The 17,446-nt window shown below is 35.2% G+C and overlaps 1 protein-coding gene across 1 annotated transcript; it reads right to left on the bottom strand.

The window, feature by feature from the left end:
- LOC123909715 lies at window positions 1-2,979 on the bottom strand. Its single transcript, XM_045960596.1, has 2 exons — window positions 2,322-2,979; window positions 1-811 (listed from the first exon to the last, which is right to left on the bottom strand). Exons 1-2 carry the CDS (start codon window positions 2,612-2,614, stop codon window positions 772-774), a joined length of 333 nt encoding a protein of 110 aa, XP_045816552.1. The 5' UTR covers window positions 2,615-2,979; the 3' UTR covers window positions 1-771.
- Between the last annotated feature and the right edge of the window lie 14,467 nt (window positions 2,980-17,446).

Below are 17,446 nucleotides of genomic sequence, written 5' to 3'. Positions count from 1 at the left end.
TGGTGGAATTTTTACTTTTACTTTAGGAACTCACATCCAATATATCTTTCCAATAAATAACTCAAAAAAAAAAAAAAACAGAATTTCCAAATTTAATACTCAGCAAACCAAAGCCAAAAAATATTTTCCCCCTAACATAGTCCTAAAAATATGCATCTTCCATAGTTTTAAATTGTAGTTGCAATTTTATTGCAAACCTTTATATTGCGACGATATATGCGGTAGACACGGTCAAAATTGCAGTTGCGATATCGTTACCTCCAAATATTTTATATTGTGGTTGCAATTGCAGTTGCAGACCGCAATTTGAAACCATTGTTGTCGTAGCATACAATGCATACCACAATTTAAAACCATGATCGACTGATGCTATATCATACAGCATTTTGTACATGAATCTCTTTGGCTTTTAAACTTTAAAGTTATGTTAAATTGCTTTACATGCAAGCACTGATTTCAATTCCATTGATCTTTGTGACTCTCCTTTTCTCTCTAGCTAGCTCCACCCCATCTTCATAAGATAAGTTCAAAAAAAATAATTGTAACACTCATCACTAAATTGTAGTTTTTGTGTAGAAATTGATCATGAAACAAATTTATGATACTTTTGAACTTATTTTCTTTGGGACACAAGCTTCTTTTCTCTTTTCCCTTTTAAGGCCACAAAACTCTTCCCTTAATAAATCAATTTCCATAAGTGAGATTAGCACTTTCATTAGCCCTTTTTACATCTTTTGCATGTTTGTTGAAGCTTGTCTAATTTTCAGTTGACTAAGTTTGACCAGGTGGCCTACCAGAATTTCCAGCTCTCCTGAAAAAAAATTTAGCAAACAATATTTTTAAGGGTGCGCAATTCAAAATTATTATACGTGGAAAATATATACGATGTATATTAATTACTCTATAGGTTCTTAAACTATTTAGAAATATTTAAAGGGTCATGCTAAATAGTGTCTCCGGGGCACTTGTTAAACATACTCAATTACAAATTTTTTAATTTAGGGGGTTTATTTAAAAAAATTCAAATAGGAGTTACATATATAATTCTATTAATATTAATGAAATTGTTTCATTCCATAGTAAGTCTAATTTCATGCATGCTTGTGTCTTGTGCTAAAAGAAATAAAGCAAGATCTTTAATGTAAATAAAAAAGAAATAAAGCTAAATCAAAAGAAAGACAAGAAAAAGGTAAAGAAAAGTTCTTAATACAGAGAAAACAGAATGACATAGATAACTTTAATTGCTTATGATTAATTAAGAAGTGGAATAAAGTTCTTAACCATATACAGTACACTTTATCTTTCTTATTTTTTGTAGCTTTATCTGTTAACCTATTATAAAGGACAATCAATGTTAAAAAGAAGTTAAATCAACAATTCAATGTAACAGTTAAAAGCATAATCTTCATAGTTGGCTTTAATCCTTTTTGGTCAAATTTCAAAATAGCATGGTAAAGATTTTATAGTAAGGGTTAAAGAAAGATAAAGATTAAATAGACATGTGATATTGTATTTTGCTTTGAGAAAGAAGATCTAAGGTGGAAATTAATCATCACTAACGATGATGAAAACTTCGTATCAACCTCATAGTAATCCAAAAAAAAAACTCCAAAAACCAACATCCATAACAATTGTAATGGAACATAGTTGGTATCATATCAAATTCTAACTAAACAAAATAAAGCACTAGTTTTAAAAATCATGCCAAATTGGTCGATTCAATTGGTTGAATCAAGAATCAATCAGTTTATCGTTTATTTGAATTGTAGTCTGATCGAACCAGATTGAATCGAAGTTGAACCAGATATATTTTTTTTTGCATTTCTTATTTAAATTTGTTAATAGCTTTCTAGGTATTTATTTAATCATTGTATATTATACTATAGTTACTATATATGACTTGATTTTTTTTTTTTTTGACTGGATGATTTGAAAGTTATAACTAGCAAGTAACACTATTGCAAGTTGCAACACATATAGAGATAGTCACATGTTAATTAAATAAAGTAGGTGATAAATAATACGTGACAAAACTTTTGTTATAAGTATTAAGGGATAAATTGATATTCTCATTTATTATTAAAAGCAATGTATATACACCAACGTTAGATTTGAATCACTTAAACAAATTCTCCAATTTGAGTTTTGTGATTAAAAAACATGTGGTTGGAAAGAGTGATCTCACGGTAAGCAAGGTTCTCGACAAAGATTAGTCACCAACAAAATCTGTGTGTACTTCACACTTATCAATGACATAAATTGAAATTAAAAAGGCAGAAATGAACATAATTTTTTTTTTATAGAGATAATCAATGACTAACCTGTTGTGAATAGGATCTGGTCCATTTGGAACTCTTCTTTTACTCATATAATTAAAATCCAATTGTGCATCATGGTTGACAACAACACCCCCCTTGTCTTTACCAACAACAACATGTTCATCATCATGCTTAAGTATTCTTTCCCCTGACCATTGTCTTGTAGTTGTTTGTCTTGTTCCTTCAACACTAACTAAACTACCAAAAACCATAAAACAAACAAACCCCACCACTACAAGTACTCTAAAGAAAAACCTTGAAAAAAAATAACTACTATTACTACTAGCACCCCCCATATGTAACACTTTTTAATTTCCTCTTATATTATAAGATGTATTTTTATGTCACCCTACTAATAAGACATATAGAAGAAGATATAAAAAGGCTATAATAATTGCATGATGGTTGAAATGCAAGAAAATAAGAGAGAATTAGTGGGAGAGAAGGAAGAGTAGTATAAGCTAGATAGCTAAGAATTGGATTTTTTTTTACTACAAAGGATTAAGGGGTGTGGTAGGTTTTCTTTATAGTAACACTTTGTTGGAGAGAGAGAGAGAGATTTTTGAGCGTGACATGGAGGCAACACTTTGCTTTATACGGAGCAAAACATGACACTATTCTTTTGCTTTGATGTTTTTAATTTTTGTGTGTATTTTCATGCAATGCAACTACGGTGTGCCAAAAGACTAGTTATACTTTCATTCTTTACGTACAATTGTGTTAAAGGAAAATTATATGTTTCCTTGTATGTTGTGTCATACTCTTTCTTAATGCTTGTGGAATCAATCAAGGGGAAGGGGAAAAGGATAGAATCAAATTAATTTACTATACATTATTTGTGAATGGATTATGGATTGATATGTTTTTTAACATTGTAATTAAAATTAGGTTAAAATGGTCCGCTTTTGCCATTGTGGTCGCGGCATCAATATGACACAATTGCAGTCGTTTCAGCTGCATTTGACGATAATTCTTTGCAATATCAAAAAAACGCAATTATTGTGATTTTGACCATTAATTCTATTTGATTGCGATTCTCTACAATATTGAGAATTGTGTTGCGGCCACTATTTAAATTCTTCCTATCAACTAAAGATGACCAAAAGTAGGATTTGTATTCTACTACATTAGTGTGGCTACAACTTCAAAATTCTTGATGCCCCGCAACTATATACAATTGAAGTTGCATCGTCCACATTTGATTGTAGTTCTTTGTATTATCAGTGTCACGTTTGGCTGCGATACTGATTTAAAAATTTGTTGTCTACAAACATAATTATTCAATTATAATAAAAGAAAACACTCTAAATGAAGGAAAATACTAGTTAATATATAGCTGCAATTGGAATATTTGGTTCTCTGTTTTTGGACCAAGTTTGTTAGGCCACATGCACCAACCAAAACAACAAAACTTGTCAAATAACCGATTATCCCAAAACCTTAAGGTGTTAGGATAGAGTCATATCAATGGTTTTATATTATTTCTAACACGCCCCCTCACGCAAGAGCCCATTTGGGCTTGAAGCGTGGATAATGCATAGGCCCACCTACCATATGCTTAAATTCCACTTTTTAATTAGAAAGTGAGTGGAGCGGGGATCGAACTCTAGACCACTTGGTCATAGAGGCTCTGATACCATGTCAAATAACCGATTATTCAAAAACCTTAAGGTGTTAGGATAGAGTCATATCAATGGTTTTATATTATTTCTAACAAAACTAAAAACATTAAGAAACAGGATTTTGAACAAAAGCATTTTGTCTATAACCATTCTAATTTGACTACTAAAGTAAAGCTACAAAAAGTAAATTAAGAATAAAACAGGACAAAAACATAAAGGAAATAAATTAGATCACACTGTAAACATGTTAGATTGTGGGGGCATTCACCATTCTTGTTCATGAAAATTTAAAACTTAAAAGGGTTAGTCAAGTCTTACAATTAAAAGCCACATGATTGAACTCATTATGCAAGTTATCTATAAGTCAAAAATATTAGATTTCAATGATAGAATGGGATAAACATGGTCCCCGTGAGTTCAAAAATATTGAACTCATTATTGTATGGATCGGGGTTCGAATTCTGGAACTCCCACTTATTCATCTTATAAATGTGAAATTCTAGTCACTAGACTACTTAATAAAAATAAAAAGAATGGAACAAACATGTGGTTTAAAAAAATCTGAGATCGCGATACAGACCGTTAACATAAAAAAAATATTATGTTTCTGCAACCACAATGTTACATTGTGACACTAAATCCAACTTAAAACCTCGAGTATACCTTCTTGCCACCAACACCATGGGGGTCCGGATTCTCTACATAAGAAATTTGACAGTTTCATACTTTAGCAAATCTCAACCATTTATTTTAGATCGGACGGTTCAAATTACAAATGTGATTTTACACAATAAAACAATCTCGACCACTGATTTGAGATCCGAAGGTCCATATCTATTTGTGTCGCACTATGTTTGTTAATTTTATGGCTTTATTGCCTATATAGCTACTCATTCCAATATAAATTATAATTGAAAATTGATCTCCATTGTCATTGAAGCATAGTATTGAAGTATTTTATTAATTCCCCTAGCCTACACAAAAAATAAAATTTCTGTCCTCACATTCTCTCTCACTTTTTCTCCAAATCTGTACTTTTGAACACTTCTTCATCAAAGTATGTTGCAATATTTAATTCCAATTTATGCTCGATAGTATGTACCAAACAATGGCTGCCATAAAAATGGCCCACAAGACATATATGCTTTAATATATCTTGTGAACCACTCTTAGTTGCAACTGCAAATTCTATACTACCTTTGTACTCTAATAATCCAATAATTGAACTTAAAGTGTATTACCACAAAGAATCTCTACAATAAATTAGATAGAAAAAAGAAAAGAACATATGCATAAGAACTATAGCATACATTACATATAGAAGCTGGTTCCTTTGAATGAGAGTTTTGATTAGGGGAATATATACATTTATATGTAAGATAGCACATCAAACACATATTAATACTCCTTTTCAATAAGGCCAAAGCATAATGAACATTTTTTGTTGTCTTATCCATTATGCATATGAATCTTACTATAATCAAAAATACCAAAAGTCATTTTTGTTGGAGAATCTAATGCTTTTTACTGTAATAGCTTCCCCTTGAAGATACATGGATAACTAAGTTGTTCATATAGCATCAACTTCAAGTGATAATAATTATAAATTACTCTCTAGGAATTGCTTTAGGAACTGATGCTTAGCCTATGGCACATGTTTGAGGTGTGGAATATTACAATATGTATTTATACTTGATAGTGATTTATACCTACAACAAAGACATCCAAACAAAGTTAATCAATTTGAGAGTTGTAAGGTTGAGGGGAATGAGGCATGCTGCCTTATGCTGATTTGCTCATTGCTTAGAACTTTTTGGACTTATGCTAGTTTGCTAATGTATAGCACTTGACATTGCCCATTCAATACTTATATTTTAGGGGTCCCATATTGCACGCATTCACGGGATCTGCACATCAGTGACTATTGAATCGAGATCAGAGGATTATTTTTTAAAATCTAAAATACAAATGTGAAAATGTAGACTCCTTGATCTCAATTTAACGATCACTGATGTGTTGACCGCATATATGCATGCAATTGATGATAGCTGGAAAATAATTCATATTCTATGCAGTCATCAATTGCACACATTCATCAGAGCAATAGGCACATCGGAAACACACATACACATGAAAATATACTGATTTATATTAAACTAGCATAATAGTATCAAATGGATGACTCTTCTAACGTGAAACACGATTGAATCTCATATGAATGACAACCGCATTTACTTAGCTGTCGACAACTCTTCAAATATGATTGTTAGAAGAAGGGTTCACCTAAGAAATTAAGGCTTGTGCGTCCACCTAAAAGAAAATGGGACAAAACATATTATTCTACTATATTTTTTTGTTTTGGACCTCACCCAAAACCCTAATTACCTCACAGTCATTAGAGTTTTGGGTGATAATCCCCGATTGAGGAGAGTTTTTATTTTTCTTTATTCTTATCCTCTCAATGTGGATTTTCTACTATGCTCTCTTTAATACAAGACAAGATATTGATAAGGTTTGCTCTATTTTAAAAATGTCTCAAACATAGAACAAAGCATATATATGCTGTGTTCCATTTTAAAATCCATTTACTTTTTTTTTTTTGTTCAATTTTTTAATTCATTTACTAGACACTATCAAAACTATAGTATAAAATTTATATGATTTGTCTTGTCTTCATTGGATGCATAGTTTATTAACATTAACTTAAAACAATAAAAACTAATTCATCTAGAATGGAAGATGGATATGACATATGAGAAGTATTCTTAATGCTTTCTAATGCTTATAATTGACCAAATAATACATTTTCCTAATGCTTTCTATAAGAATCTTTGTCAGTAATAGTATTTAGTATTAGTAGAGCTGTCTGTCTAAATGATAATATGATTCGGTGTGTACGGATTTCAAGTGACAAACGTATATATATAGTAGAGCTACACTCGTCTCCTCTTCAGTCTACGTATATATGCAGCTGTGAAATTTGAGTCTAAATGGCTCTTATATTGGTATGTAGTACTCAATTAGGATTATGTAGGAACTTTCTCCACCTTTCTATTTTCTAAGAAACCATATGTAACATCCCAAACTAAAACCAACTGATCTCACAAACCAACACGAGTCTTTTCAGCGTGCTTTGTCCTCACTCACACGCTTTCTGGGAAAACTTCACAGAAGGTCACCCATCCAAAGACTACTCCAAGTCAAGCATGCTTAACTTTGTAGTTCTTATGAAATAGGCTATTGAAAAGAAGATGCATCTTGTTGGTATAGGTAGTACCCATCAATCCTTATAAGCCTTCCTTCCACCATGCAATCTGAAACTTGCACAGCCTCAGGATCCCTCTCATTCCGATGTGATTCGTTTTTGCCTAAAAGCTGCCATGAGCCACTAATTGTCATGCCTCATGCACCGACAACCACTCCCCGCCCTCGTCAGACCCGGGCGTTACATGCCCACCAGCTTCCGCTTGGTTCGTCCCCGAACCACATCGTACTGGAAGAGGTCTACTCTGATACCATTTGTAACATCCCAAACTACTTTTAGGATAACCGACTGACCCCACAAACCAACACGAGTCTTTTCAGCGTGCTTTGTCCTCACTCACACGCTTTCCGGGAAAACTTTCCTGAAGGTCACTCATCCAAAGACTACTCCAAGTCATGCACGCTTAACTTTGTAGTTCTTATGGAATAGGCTACCGAAAAGAAGATGCATCTTGTTGGTATAGGTAATACCCATAAGCCTTCCTTCCACCATGCAATCTGAAACCTGCACAGCCTCAGGATCCCTCTCATTCCGATGTGATTCGTTTTTGCCTAGAAGCTGTCAGGAGCCGCTAATTGTCATGCCTCATGCACCGACAACCACTCCCCGCCCTCGTCAGACCCGGGCGTTACACCATACATATTATCAAAACTATACTTTTGAACAACATATTTATTTTCATAAAAATCGGATATATATCTTCGGTGTACAACTGCGAAGACTTATTTTTAGAGCTTTGTGGGACTCAAATAGACTGCAAATTCTCTCTAATATGACTGCATGCCCAAAATTAGGTTGAACCCGGGACTTTGATTAAACTAAATGTTGGGTTTTTGAGATTGGCTAAAATTTTGCAAAAGCCAACCAGCCAGATGCTGGATCGCGATGCTGTAGCATCATCGTACAGCATCCTGATACTCTGTTTTTCGTGCAGAATTTTTATTTCAAATCTGAGTCAAGATTTGCTTCAATTATATATTCAGGCACGTGCGTCTGGGCAAAACGAGCCTTGCTCAGCAAGTTTTATTGAAGTCGGTTGAAGGAATGTTATTTAAAACAAAAATATAATTATATTATATTTTTGGCGTTTTTTTTGTTTGGTACAACATGAATTATATTTCTGGAAATAATTTAGGGTTGGCCACAATTCTCACAGCTGTACAAGTCTGAAGACCTAACTTGGACATCAAGACAATTGAAGACTATAAATATGTGAAGCCTCAAGACTATTCAACTCACGTATTCTAAACCGTGTTGTTTACAAAGTGTGAGTTTTTAAGGTTTAGAGTTTGTGTCTTTTGTCAGCCTTTCTTGTGTCAATTTGATGCAAGTTTAGGACTGTGTTTTGGTTGTTTATTGTAAGCTACTCCTAAGCTTTGAAGCACGGAGTTAGTGTGTGTGATTCACTCATAAGCTTTTAAGCAAGAGTGTGGTCTAGTTTCTAGGAGAATGTCTCCATCTTGATTATTATTATTGACAGCAACATGGTACGTGTTGTTAGAGGGAATTTGGGACGGGGTCTCATTATCTAAGAGGTTCTTAGATAGGATTGCACGGGTAGTGTCTAGGCGATAAGTCAAGTACCGGGTGTTGGTCGAGGGCTTTGAACTAGAGCTATTATAGTGGATTCATTCCTGGATTGGTATCCCCCAGAGTAGGTGACGTTGCACTGAACTGGGTTAACAAACGATCTGTGTTATTTATTATTCTGTCGTTTATTGCTTTATTTTATTCAGCGCCTGTCTTGCTGCAACATATGCTATAGCATCTTGTGCAGCATTGTGTTCACTGCGTGCCAGATTTCAATTGGCATCAGAGCAGGCACCCTTTCTGGTTATAGGGTGAGCTCCAGGGAGAATGTCTGGCAACATGGACAAAGAAGGAGGGCTTGTAAGCAGACCACCGCTTCTAGTTGGTGTCTCCAACTATGATTATTGGAAATCACGCATGATTGCTTTCCTAAAATCTATGGATAGCAAAACTTGGAAAGCTGTTCTGAAAGGATGGGACCCCCCTGTGGTCATGGACAAGGATGGAAAGCCAACACTTGAACTAAAAGCTGAGGAGGACTGGTCTAAAGAAGAAGATGAGCTTGCTTTGGGAAACTCAAAAGCATTATATGCATTATACAATGGGGTAGACAAACACATTTTCAAACTGATCAAAAAATGTGTCTCAGCCAAGGAAGCATGGAAGATTCTTGAAACTGTTCATGAAGGTACTCCTCAGGTAAAAATGTCCAAATTACAGATCCTTACTACTCAGTTTGAAAATTTACGTATGAAGGATGAGGAAACAATTCAAGATTTTCATATGACTATTCTAGATTATGATAATCAATTTGATGCTTTGGGGGAGAAAATTCCCGAAGAAAAGTTAGTAAGAAAATTGCTCAGATCTCTTCCAAAGAAATTTGATATGAAAGTCACAGCTATGGAAGAAGCCAAAAACATATCTCAGATGAAGCTGGATGAACTGGTTGGATCACTCCAAACTTATGAAAGTGTTGTAAATGGAAGAAGTGAAAAGAAAAATAAGAGCATTGCTTTTTCATCCAAAAATGATGAAGAAGATCTAGAAGAGGATGAAGAATCTAATGAAAGTATCTCTGAAGCTATGGAGTTGCTGGGAAAACAGTTCAACAAAGTTCTAAAACAAATGGACAAAAGACCCAGACCAAATTCTAAGAATGATGCTCCAGGCACTATGCGCAGCATTGTGAATCAAGGAAAACCTAAGAGTGATGAAAGGTCAAGCTTAAACAAGAATATTCAATGTCATGAATGCGAGGGATATGGTCACATCAGACCTGAATGTCCAACATATCAGAAAAGAACGAAGAAAGGACTAACTGTCAGTTGGTCTGATGATGATGACTCAGAAGATGATACAGCATCTGTGACTGCCAAACATATCTCAGTCTTAACAGGTACTATTACATCTGATACAGAATCTTGTGATGGAGAGGTAACCTACGAAGAACTTGCTGATTCTTACAGAGAACTCTGCCTCAAGAGTGGAGAAATATGCAAAGTCATTGAGAAACAAAAGGTAACCATCAATCAATTGAAGGCAGAAAAATTTGAAAATATATCAAAGATGGATGAGCTCCAGAAGAAGGTAAATTATCTATCCTCTGATCTTGATGAAGCTAAGGAAGTCATTGAAAAATTAAATGCTGACATTTGGCGTTTGAGAAAATTCTCTGACATGTTGTATAAAGATGATGATCATCTTGATAAACTTCATAAAGCTGATGGTCAACTAGAAGAAATCTTAGAGAAAAATGTTCTAAAGCCTAAACATATTGGGCTTAGTTATGAGAATGTCAACAAACACAAAGGTTACAGCCCAGATCTCACGTACATGCATCCAAAAGAAACTCATAAGCGAAAGATGCCTCAACAGATGCTACAACATCATAAGCAGCATCCCTTGTCAAAGAACAAAAGAAAACATCACTCTTGGATATGTCACTACTGTGGCAGAAAAGGGCATATAAGACCTTTTTGTTACAAATTGTTTGGATACCCTAACAGGCATCATCAGCCTAAACCAGTTTCCACAACTGCCTCCACTCAACAAGTATGGAAACCTAAAGGTAAGAATGTGAAGACCAGTGATGATACTCAACTTGAGAAGAAGATTACTGCTCTGATTGCTCACACATCACTTAGAGCTTCATCAAGGGAAGACTGGTATTTTGATAGTGGTTGTTCAAGACACATGACCGGAATTGAAAAATTTCTTGTTGATTTAAAGTCTTACTCAACTAGTTTTGTAACTTGTGGTAATGGTACTAAAGGAGAAATTGTTGGTATAGGGGAGCTCAACAGTAATAGCTTGCCTAAACTAAGCAATGTGTTGTTAGTAAAAGGATTGACTGCAAATTTAATAAGCATCAGTCAATTATGCGACCAAGGGATGAAGGTAAACTTCACCAAGTCTGAATGTTTGGTTACAAATGATGAGGGTGAAATTTTGATGAGGGGCGTCAGATCAAAAGACAACTGCTACTTATGGGTTCCCCAAGAAGAAGCAAATGTGTCGACATGCTTAATCACGAAAGAAGATGAAATAAAATTGTGGCACCAAAAACTTGGTCATCTCAACTTAAGAAGCATGAAGAAAGCTATACCTGAAGAAGCCATCAAGGGCTTGCCAAATCTCAAGATCGAAGAAGGAAGCATTTGTGGTGAATGTCAAATTGGAAAACAAACCAAGAAGCCACATCCAAAGCTGCAGCATCTTACCACTACCAGAATTCTTGAGCTTCTACACATGGATTTGATGGAACCTATGCAAACTGAAAGCTTAGGAGGAAAAAGGTATGCCTATGTTGTTGTAAATGATTTCTCTAGATATACCTGGATAAATTTTATTAGAAAGAAATCAGAGACCTTTGACGTATTCAAAGATCTATGTATTCTACTTCAAAGAGAGAAAAACAATGTTGTGAAAGATGATACAGAAGATGCTACAGCATCTATCCTAGGTAGCATAGATTCTGAATCTATTGAGGAATTCAAGAATGATACAGAGATTACTACACCTGAACCAATCTTTGCTACTTCAAAGAAAGGGTCACTCATTCGTACTCAAAAGAATCATCCTACAGATCTGATTATTGGTAATCCTAATCATGGAATTACTACTAGAAGGACACTTGACTTAGCTCCTAATGCTTGTTTTGTTTCTAAGTTTGAACCCAAAAATGTGATGGAAGCCCTTACTGATGAGTTTTGGATAAATGCTATGCAAGAAGAGCTAAATCAGTTCAAGAAGAATGAAGTTTGGGACTTAGTTCCTAGACCAGAAAATACTAATGTGATTGGTACCAAGAGGGTCTACAAGAACAAGTCTATGCTAGAGGGGTATTGTGATGCTGATTGGGCAGGTTGTGCAAATGATAGAAAAGGCACCTCAGGAGCCTGTTTCTTTTTAGGCAACAATCTTATATCTTGGTTCAGCAAGAAACAAAATTGTGTATCTTTATCTACAGCTGAATCAGAGTACATAGCTGCTGTTAGTAGCTGCTCCCAGCTATTATGGATGAAACAAATGTTGTTGGAGTACAATGTGGTACAAGATGCTATGGCATTGTACTGTGATAACCTTAGTGCAATCAATATTTCAAAGAATTCTATCCAACATAGTAGGACGAAGCATATTGATATTAGGCACCATTTTATCAGAGATCTAGTTGAAGAAGGTATTGTGACTCTTGAGCATATTGCCACTGAAGAACAACTGGCTGACATTATTACTAAGGCTCTAGATGCGGTCCAATTTGAAAAATTGCGAGGCAAACTTGGGATTTGCCTATCTGAAGAGTTATAGCAATTATTGCAAGTGTGGCGTGCAGTTTTCTCTTCAACTTATTTAGTAATGCACGCTGTTATGGGTAATGTTGAAACATCTGAAGATTTGGTAAGAATTGTGTGTTTGTTGATGATAAGGATGTTTCTTGTGGTGAGAAAGTATCTGTCAGAGAAAGTTATGTGGTGTTCTCCTCTGCTGTGTTTAACATTTGTTGGTAATGATATTAGCGCTCCAACTGAGGTCAAAGATGACTCTGTGTTGGAACATGTCAAGAAGAGTGTTCCTGAGAAAGATGTTGCACATGATGCTACAACATCTGCAGCACGGGAAAATTTGGATAACATTGTTATACCCGAGTCTCCAGATAATGTTATTGTTTCTAACAAAGAAAAGGGTTCTGAAGCAACTACTACTGATAATGTTTTTGTTCATCATATCTATGTGATCCCTTATGTTGATGATAGTGGTAAAACTATGTCTGTTCCTTTGAATGTTGATGAATCTGCTGAGAAAGATTCAAATGTTATTTATGTAGACAATCTCAACCTTACTGAGAGGACTCCTGCTTCTAGTACTAGGAGGTTAAGGAGCAATGCTGGTAAAGGTGTAGATGTTTCTAATGTTCCTGTCAAGACTGCCAAGGAAAACAAAATCTATAGTCTTAAAAGACAGTGGAGTAAGATTACTGGGCCCTCTGAGCCAAAGAAGAAGCTTTTGTGGAGGAAGACTATTTCCTCTAGTGATTCAGAGTTTGAGGAAGACCAACATGCTACTGCATCGCCTGCAGCATCCTCAAAGAAGTCTGTGAAGAAAAAGAGGATCCCTCAAGATGTATTCCCTGTACCCATTGACAACATTTCCTTTCATTGTGTTGAAAATGTTGACACTTGGAAGTGTGTGGTAAAGAGAAGGCTTGCTGTTGAGAGGAATTTAGTGAAGAATTCTCATAATGCCAAGAGCTTGTTGATTTTATTAATGAAGTGAACTTGATGAGAACTGTGACTGGGCTGGGTAAGTGCTTTGAGATGCTTACCAAAGAATTTTTGTAAACATAGGAGATGACTGTGATGATCCTAAAAGTCCAGAATTTGGGAAAATGTTTGTTCATGGAAGTATGCAAGACACTCACTGGAAAATACGTTCTCCTGAACAAGATTGCAGCAGCCAACTGGGTTCCAACTACTCATTCCAATATTGTTGCTACAGGTTTGGCTCGGTTTATATATGTTGTAGGGACCAGATCACCTTTTGACTTTGGTTCTTATATTTTTGATGAAACTGTTCTGCATGGTAAGTCATGTGCTGTGAAGATGCCTATAGCCTTCCCTACACTGATGTGTGATATTGTTCTGGCACAACATCCTGGCATCTGTACTGAGGCTGATAAGAGAGGTTGTGATTTGTCTTTTTGATTTTAGACTGCTTGAGTAACACATGCTGCAGACTGTGATGCATCATCTGTCAATCTGTCATCTGATGTTTTGCCTATAAAGCAAATGATTGTTGACCTCAAGGTGTTCTCCAATGTCAGTCCTGGTGTTCTTGATGGTAATGCAGGTGGTGATACTGAGGTAGAGGAGGAGGACTCTGACGCAAGTCCTTCTATGTGACCTGCTTATGCTTTATTTGCATGTCCTTTTGGATTTTAATTTGTTGGGCTACGCCCTGATGCTCTCTGGATTGTAACATGCATAATACATGTCCTTGAGTCCGATACTCCAGGTTTTCTATGCCCTGATGGTTTGTATATGCACTTTATGAGTTCCTATGCTCTGATTCTCTCTGCACTGTATGTTTCTCTATGATCTGATAACTCTGTGGAAGTTCTGCTCCTACTGTGTGATACTGACTTTATTTGTCAGAATTTATGGCTAAAAAGGGGGAGTAATATCTGTTGTGCATGATGTGATGAAGAAAGCTATAGCATCTAGTATAGCATGATTGTTCTATGTGATATGCAAGTTTTGAGGGGGAGTGAAGTTTATGCATATATTGAGGGGGAGTAGGTAGAATTTATTTTTCTACTACTTTTAATATGCATGCTTATATAGGAATTTATTTTTCCTATTCTCTGTGGTGTTGCTTAAATTTTAAGGAGTTTATTTCTCCGATCTTGAATCCACTATGTGAGAGTTTATTTCTCTCTATCTGTACTTTGAGGCTAAGATGTGTTATGTTCCGCTGTTGCATGCCTCTGATGCTTACGTGCTAGCTATCTTTTCATCTGATGAACTTTTTACTTTCTTTCCTAGTTGTGTGCTTATGTTGACTCGAAGGAAAGTTTAGACTGTATCTCTCTATGCACTGGCCTAAGGTTGTTTTAGCCAAAATTTGCCAAAGGGGGAGATTGTTGGGTTTTTGAGATTGGCTAAAATTTTGCAAAAGCCAACCAGCCAGATGCTGGATCGCGATGCTGTAGCATCATCGTACAGCATCCTGATACTCTGTTTTTCGTGCAGAATTTTTATTTCAAATCTGAGTCAAGATTTGCTTCAATTATATATTCAGGCACGTGCGTCTGGGCAAAACGAGCCTTGCTCAGCAAGTTTTATTGAAGTCGGTTGAAGGAATGTTATTTAAAACAAAAATATAATTATATTATATTTTTGGCGTTTTTTTTGTTTGGTACAACATGAATTATATTTCTGGAAATAATTTAGGGTTGGCCACAATTCTCACAGCTGTACAAGTCTGAAGACCTAACTTGGACATCAAGACAATTGAAGACTATAAATATGTGAAGCCTCAAGACTATTCAACTCACGTATTCTAAACCGTGTTGTTTACAAAGTGTGAGTTTTTAAGGTTTAGAGTTTGTGTCTTTTGTCAGCCTTTCTTGTGTCAATTTGATGCAAGTTTAGGACTGTGTTTTGGTTGTTTATTGTAAGCTACTCCTAAGCTTTGAAGCACGGAGTTAGTGTGTGTGATTCACTCATAAGCTTTTAAGCAAGAGTGTGGTCTAGTTTCTAGGAGAATGTCTCCATCTTGATTATTATTATTGACAGCAACATGGTACGTGTTGTTAGAGGGAATTTGGGACGGGGTCTCATTATCTAAGAGGTTCTTAGATAGGATTGCACGGGTAGTGTCTAGGCGATAAGTCAAGTACCGGGTGTTGGTCGAGGGCTTTGAACTAGAGCTATTATAGTGGATTCATTCCTGGATTGGTATCCCCCAGAGTAGGTGACGTTGCACTGAACTGGGTTAACAAACGATCTGTGTTATTTATTATTCTGTCGTTTATTGCTTTATTTTATTCAGCGCCTGTCTTGCTGCAACATATGCTATAGCATCTTGTGCAGCATTGTGTTCACTGCGTGCCAGATTTCACTAAAGAAGACTGATATTATTTCATCTAAGCGTTATTAGGTAACAACATATTTTATTTGAAAGTGTACATCTGATAGCAAACAAATTGTGTTTTATTCTAGATGTATATATCTAAAATCATGTCGAAGGCGAGAAAAGTTATTCCCTTAACTTCAATGGATATTATTTTTATGTACTAGCCCAAGGCCCATGTAGGTCCAAACATTATTTTCATAGAAATTGACTCGTAAGTTGTTACGAGTCAGCCAACAACAATCTAATTAAGGACATCAATTTACATCTGTTAGCGGAGATTTTCGTAAAAATTGCCCTATTCGGGATCCCGTAGGCCAGGGATTTTTCTTACGTAAAAGAAACAGAGAATATTTTAGATGACAAAAAATGAGGGAGTACCTTTTCCCACGCCGTTGACTTCCCTAAATCTAAATATCTAATAGAAATAGTTACCAACACTACAAAGACTATATAAAGCATAGTTCACCTCATGCAGACATAAGTGTGTGCATATATATTTACTAATACTTGAGCATAAGAGTGTTTACAACTACCATCACGTTTCTCTGTCATTGCCCTCTTCATTTCAGATCATTCACATGTCTACTTTGGTCTATCCACTAGAGTGAATAATTCAATTAAGCTAAAACATTTGACAGAACTCATTGTCCTGCAAATCAGAAGATTTCAAGATTTCAAAACAGTTGAAAACATAGAATATAGATCTTTATTCCTAGCTAGAATTGATATTTTCTCTAAAGTTAAAGACACATCCAAACATTAGGTTTCATAAAAATTTAGTAAATTGCATGTAGCATAATTTGAAAACCGCACGAATGTAGGATATTATTAAAGAAACAAAGAATATAGCACCACCATGAGGCAATCCATGGATTGAGTTGCATACAGTCAGACTTTATGCGGCCAGCGATTCTGAACTGTTAGATTAAGATCAAACGATTCAGATCTTAATTAAGACAATTTTTTATCTTTAATTAATATAAAATAATGAAATCACATCTAGACCATTGGATTAAAATCGGACTGACTGACCAATCGTTAGTTTGTTCAGTGGTGATTGACGTTGAATATGATAGAGAGGACCACAGTTCAATTCTCTGCAACTGCAATCGGGAGGAGGGTTGAAACCACGTGATACCAGAACTGACCCCGAACCAGATTAAATTGATGGTAAAAGCCAAACTAAAAAAAAAAATCGGACCAACCGCATGATTGTACTGTTATTCAACTGCACAAAATCCAGGTCCGACAATACATGAAATAACAATTAAAACTAAAAGTAAAAGCATTGATATAAATTTTCCTAAAAATTCAATATACCATATTTCCATCAAATCAAACATGCAAAAATATATTTTTGGAAGAGAATCTATAAAGGAGATATTATATGCAAATCAAAGTTGGCAAACACATATAAGAAGTGGGGACTAAAAATTATCTCCAAGTTTCTGAATTTTCGTATCTATAAAAAAAAGAGCTAATCTTTTTACATCTAAAGCTAGATAACTGACAATAGAGAGAGTGATATACCATTGCTTTTATTTGGAAGCATGGATTCGATATATGGAATAAAA

Source organism: Trifolium pratense, linkage group LG2 (genome assembly GCF_020283565.1).
Source record: "Trifolium pratense cultivar HEN17-A07 linkage group LG2, ARS_RC_1.1, whole genome shotgun sequence".
Taxonomy (NCBI): domain Eukaryota; kingdom Viridiplantae; phylum Streptophyta; class Magnoliopsida; order Fabales; family Fabaceae; genus Trifolium; species Trifolium pratense.
The sequence above is the reverse complement of the archived record's forward strand: the minus strand, read 5'-3'. Positions and strand labels throughout refer to the sequence as shown.

Coding starts and splice junctions, on each gene's coding strand:
- LOC123909715 (XM_045960596.1), bottom strand. CDS start 2,614: ATGGGGGGTGCTAGTAGTAATAGTAGTTATTTTTTTTCAAGGTTTTTC. Junction 812..2,321: donor CCAGATCCTATTCACAACAG/GTTAGTCATTGA, acceptor ATTTTTTTTCAG/GAGAGCTGGAAATTCTGGTA.